This window comes from Pempheris klunzingeri, chromosome 9 (assembly GCF_042242105.1).
Source record: "Pempheris klunzingeri isolate RE-2024b chromosome 9, fPemKlu1.hap1, whole genome shotgun sequence".
Lineage (NCBI taxonomy): Eukaryota > Metazoa > Chordata > Actinopteri > Acropomatiformes > Pempheridae > Pempheris > Pempheris klunzingeri.
The window spans coordinates 25,274,423-25,280,313 of record NC_092020.1 but is presented as its reverse complement, the minus strand read 5'-3'; the positions used below and the strand labels follow the sequence as shown (position 1 = coordinate 25,280,313).

At 44.8% G+C, this 5,891-nt stretch overlaps 1 protein-coding gene across 1 annotated transcript; it reads left to right on the top strand.

Moving 5' to 3' along the window:
* The first annotated feature begins 5,031 nt into the window (after positions 1–5,031).
* Positions 5,032–5,655, top strand: neurog1 (neurogenin 1). The gene has a single exon (XM_070837452.1). It carries the CDS (start codon positions 5,032–5,034, stop codon positions 5,653–5,655), a length of 624 nt encoding a protein of 207 aa, XP_070693553.1.
* Positions 5,656–5,891: the final 236 nt, after the last annotated feature.

Below are 5,891 nucleotides of genomic sequence, written 5' to 3'. Positions count from 1 at the left end.
CAAACAAGAAGAGATGCAGAGTAGAGGTACGTAACCTCAGACGATTATTGTGATCATCTACTATTGACATGATAAAGCACTGAAAAAATGTACACACCATAATATGGACGTTGCAATAAATGATTGAATACAAAAACTGCACTTAAGTGAATGGACTCTGGTGGTGGGTAAAGCAGCTTGTGTCAGCATGAAACATACAGTTATGGCAGTGATTCAGACTCCAGAGCATTCATGAGGTCTGACAGCAATGTTGGTGATCAGGTGTGAGTGGAGGCCGAGCTCAGGACTCCAGTCCAGTTCTGGTAAAATCATTTCTTTACGAACTTATGCGGACAGATAAAAAATGAGCTGAAACTTCACTATAAAGCTGAATCATCAGTCAGCTGATCTGACTCCTCATCACTACCGGAGACATCGAACGCGTCATTTCACACGTTGGTATTATAAAAAACGTACATTCAAGATGCTTTAAAATAGCTTTAATTGATTCTTAACTCATCTTAGGAAGTCTTGAGAGGTTTAATGTGAAAGAAAATCCTGTAAAACACACATTAACTACAGTTTGTCCCCATCACACCAGATCTGTTCATCAGTGGGTAAATTAATGGATTACAATTCATTATTTTGGTTGAAAGTGACCAAATAAAATGGAAACTCAACTAACTATAACAACTTTAACCCTTAGAATATAAATATCTTCATCACTTTACTATAAAAGCATCAGTGTGGATTCACACAGGTTGGATCAAAGCCGGAGAAACAGGCCGACTCAGCGCTCCTGTCCACATACTTTTGGCCGTATAGTGTAAATCTACGCTGTGCCACCCACGTGTCCGTCAGCTCTCAGCCAATGGCAACGCAGCAGTAAACTGTTTCCGTGCACTTTAACTGCGGCCTGACAAGCTGTTCGATCACTTTGAAGTGATGGAGGCTGTAAAATACAAAACCTGCCTCCACCTTCTTCTTCTGTTTTAGGCCGTCGGAGTTTAAACTGCTTCTCCTCCCACACACATGCAGACCAGCGCACTCAGTTTAGGCCTTCATCTGGAGCTTTCAACCCCATCTCGCAAGTCTTCATCAGCGGCTGAAAGCTCTGGGGAAAAGGCCAGTAAGGAGAAATTAAACCAATGTTCAGAATTGGCCTCTAACGTTCTCTCACGATTTTCTTTTCTTTTCCTGTTATATTATGATATTTATGGAGTTTAAGTTTAGTTTTTTTTATATTTTCTGTTGCTGTCCAGAGAAAAACAGCCGTGGAGTTCAGGGTCTGTGCCGCAGTGGGAAAAAATAGTTTTAAAACAGGTTCACCCGATGTGTAGCGCCTTCTAGAGGTTATAATACTCCTTGTTTTACTCCTTTTTCTTTTTTGCATGAAAAACTTTAAGACGTATAGAGGATTCATTCTCTCTCTTGTCCTCCTCTTTTTTCTTTGCTTTCATTTCTTATCTATTTTCATTGCTCTTATTTCTTTCCCTCTTTTCTGTCTTCAAAACAAAACAAAAAAATCCCCTCAAAGAGTTTTTGAGGATTTGGTCGACCTGCAGTAGTCTTTTATTCTTTCTCCTTCTTCCTTCTGCTTTTCCATCCGTCTGTCTTTCCTTTCTTACGTTCTTTCAATGTTTCTAAAAGCATGAAAAAATGACTAAAAAATTTTGAAAATTAATTTAGAAGGTTTGCAAAAAGAATCCACAAAATCCAAACTGAAGAAACGTTTTAAAAAGCACCTGAACTTTTTAAATTCTTGCGTAGAGTTTCTTGCAGACACCTGTTTACTCTGACGTCAGTGAAAAAAAAAAGAAAGAGTAGAAAAACAGGATTTTTTTTTTTTACTTGTATTGGAGTATTTTTAAAGTGTGGTTTATCCTCTTTGAGTGAAACGGGATTTAGGATTTGCAGACTTGCTGTTGGGGCCTCACAGAGGCTTGTGCCGGCCCTGCAGCCGGGGCAGAGATGATTTGTGTGCAGCCTGGGTTTGGTTTTGTTCCTACTGAGGTCCATTTGAATAAGAATGATGCCAATGGAGTGGCTGAGGCAGAAAGAAAGCAGCACAAAAGGCCAGAGGAGCTGAATTTGGACGAGGGACAAACCAGGAGAGGAGTGAAAAGAAGTGCAGGGCGGACGGCCACAATGGAACAATTCACCTTATAATCGCTTTGATATATTATACATGCCTGAAGACTCTAAACATTGTGTAATTATTTATAAATGACTGTCCCCCCCTCTCCTGCAGAATAAAGCCGCAGAAAGACTCTGCAGGTCTCTGCTTCTTCTCCGCTGAGCTGCAAACTGAATAAATGGAATAATTAATGGAAAATTGTATGCCTGTCTCATAAAGATGTCTTTAAAAAACACTTAAAGAAAATTGGCCCAGGCCTGTATGCGCTCATGCTGGACGGGTTTACTGCTGCCTGAAGAGATGAAAAGACAAACAAAAAGCCAGACTTCATAAAGTGAAACAGTTCAGCTGAAGCTGTTCACGTCGGATAAAAATGAGCCGCATCGCTCCGTCTGCAGACACCGAAGATCAGGGTCATTTTTAATGGTCTGGTCTGGATTGTTGATCCCGCTTCAGACTGGATCTGGATCCACTCCTAACTGGTTTACACCTTATTCATCTGGAAGAATTTTGCAGGTGGTGTCTGATGCTGCTGTTTTGGACTACGGAGTTCCTCAAGGCTCCGTTGTAGGTCCCTTTTTTATTTTCTAACTAAATAAACAGTGTGGTCATTGTTTTACTGTTTCTGCTCTTGCATGTACGTTTTCTTTTCATATTTTCTTTATATGTCATCGACCTGTTAGGGGCTGCAGACGTAATTAGCATGAATGGCTAAATCTGGCACATTTCTATGATGTTCACAAGATTAATGTGCATTGTTTCTTCTCATATAAGTAAACAATGAGTCCAAATACCTCCAGCAGAACTTTACCCACTTAAGAAGTTTTTGACTAAAGCTGCCAACCAAACTCTGCACAATTTTATGCCTATTTTAAACATTTTAAGTGTATTTTTCTGTAAATATCGTCGCTTTACACCAGAGGCCTGGTATGGATTGTGGTCCTGGTTCAGACTGGGTCTTGATCCGCTTCTAACTGGTTTACAGCTCATTTATCTGAAAGCATATTGCAGGTGGTCTGTGGAGTTCCTCAAGGCTCTGTTGTAGGTCCTCTTTTATTTCCTAAATATGTATTTCACAAATACAGAGATCATTGTTTCACCGTTTGTCTGTGTTCTGTTATTATGTTTTCTCTTAATATTTTCAATACAACCATCAACCTGATGAAAAAAAAGCGTGAATGGCTAAATTTTGCAAATTTATAAGATGTTTACATGATGTTGATTAGCAGCAGCAGAGCCCCACCCTCTTAAGACGTTTTTTGGACTGTAGCTTCCAACCAAACAAAATATCATTTCTTTACATCACAGTCTGTCGGATATGTAATTCAGCAGGTGGAGCGTACAGATTCTTTTGATTTTAATGTAATTTATTTGTTTTTTATTACATTTAGTGAAAAAAAACCAAAAAACAGAATATACCTTTAAAGAAAAAACCCAACATGTGTAAGAAGTTTCAGCCTATTTTTGTTATAAACGCCAGAACAGAAGTTGTTAAGCTTCTTCCTGTGACCTTTGACCTTTATTCTCCAGTTGAGGATTTAGGCATCATATTTGGTTCTTTGGCTTTTTCCATTCAATCAAAAAAAACCCCAGAAAAAGCGGATCTTTGGTTCTGTGTCTTCAGAGCCAAAGAATTTAAAATTCAGTATAGATTAGTTATTATTTATCAGACACAGAAACACCCCAGATATTTGTGACCCCCTGGATGTTTCTGCTGGTTTTGTTGATATCGTCTCTGCTTTCTTGCCTGAATGTTTGATATGTGCTAAATACTTTTAATGTGAATAAATGTAGCTTTTGGTGCTACAGAGATAAATGTTATTTTCTCACTTAACACAAATAAAACTGTATTTTCTAAACATGATGTCTCTGATGGAAATAAAACACAAATGTCTCAAACTAAACTTTTCCTGCTGATTTAAATGTTTGAGCTCAGGTTAAAGGTTCAGTTTCACATTTATTAACCCAGATATTTCTTTGTTTCTCCCTTCCTCAACCTGAAAGCTAGTTTGGAGTCATAAACTTTGTAGTTATCACATTTTTCTGCTCAGAGTTGTTGACTTGAAGCTGAACTTTTCTTTGTGTTGTTGCTGAGTGAAGGATGTGAGTGTTTCTCCTGCTGCTCGCTTCTCTTTCTTTCTGTGCGTGTTTGCGGTGTTAGAGGATGGATGGACGGGTGGATGAATGGATGGAGGGATGGGTGGAAGGATGGGTGAATTCTCCGGAGCGTGTCTCCGCCCGGCGGGGGGGCGGGGAGCCCTACCTACTCTTCTTTCTTCATTCTTTCTCTTTTTTTATGTTTTTGGTTTTAACTCTGAAAGTGGGTTTGGTCTTTTCTGCCTCACAGGGAGGGAGGGAGGGAGGGAGGGAGGGGGGAGGAGGTGCGGGTTCGTGCGTGTCGTTCGCGTGGCCGGCCGCGGGCTGTGATTGGCTGGCCGTGATTACCGGCACGCTTCTCTGTGCGGGGCGAACAAACACCGCAGGCGTCATTATGTTAATGAGCAGCTCCCGCGGCACGGGGCAGACCTGCCGCAGCATTCATCCTCCTCATCCTCTGATGCCAGGGTGGAGGGAGGGGGGGGGTCACAGGGGGGGTACCGGAGCAGGGGGCCGGTCATTGTCCAGTCCACAGTATATAAGCGGGCTGAGGCCGGTCGTGTGCCAGGCTCACTGGCTCGCACGAGCTGATCCGGAGCAAAAAGACGCAAAGAGACGCGTGCCGCTCATCCTGCACCAAAACAGTCGGTCCTGTTGGATCAGTGCTCAGAAAACTTCTGCAGACTTCAGGTGAGTTCGCTGCTCCTGAGTCCGCTCAGCTGCGGGACTCCACACACCAAACTGCACGCGCTCCGGTCCGCCACAGGTCCTAACGCGCTCCTCTCCTCCCTCCTCAGGACCAACCCGCTCCCTTCGACATGGACTCCGTCTACTCCGACATCGACAGCAACAGCTGCGACTTCTTCCCGCACACTGACGATGAGGACTCCCGCGGCAGCCTGCGCTCCGCCTCCCCGGGCTCCCCTGCGCTCTGCCCGCCGCGCTCCCCGGAGCCCGAGCAGCAGCAGAAGAAGCGGCGCCGCGGCCGCGGCCGCAGCGACCTCTGCGTGCAGGTGGTGAAGAAGAACCGGCGCTCCAAGGCTAACGACCGGGAGAGGAACCGCATGCACAACCTGAACGACGCCCTGGACGAGCTGCGCGGCGTCCTGCCGGCCTTCCCGGACGAGACCAAACTCACCAAAATCGAGACTCTGCGCTTTGCGCACAACTACATCTGGGCTCTGTCAGAGACCATCCGCATCGCCGACCTGCAGGCGGGGAAGACCGGCGACGCTCCTCTGCTGCTCAGCTCCAAGTGCCTCGGTGATGCTCCGAGCCCCGGCAGCGACGCCTGCTCCTGGAGCTCCAGCGGCTCCTCGTCTTCCTCTTCCCCGGCCTACTGCACCTCCAGCCCGGGCAGCCCCGCCGGCCCGGAGGACTACAGCTACCTGCAGCAGGACGCTGTGTTCGGCTTCCACAGCTTCGTGCCGGGCATCTACTGAGCCACAGGCCGCCGGAGGAGGCCCGCAGCCCCGCGGACACACAGACCAGAGAAATGTAGAGACACGTGACAGAAACAGGTTTCTGTTGGAATAAGACTGAGAATCACTGTTTGCCTTACTGAGCTCATTTATCTCACTCATGTCTCTGCTGACGGATTGTAAATGAGAATAACTTAATTTGTTATTTACGTAGATTTAGTGGCTTTTATTTTGTATTTTCCCTCCTAAAACCTTTG

Excerpts from the sequence above, each read along its gene's own strand:
- neurog1 (XM_070837452.1), top strand. The coding sequence starts at position 5,032 with ATGGACTCCGTCTACTCCGACATCGACAGCAACAGCTGCGACTTCTTC.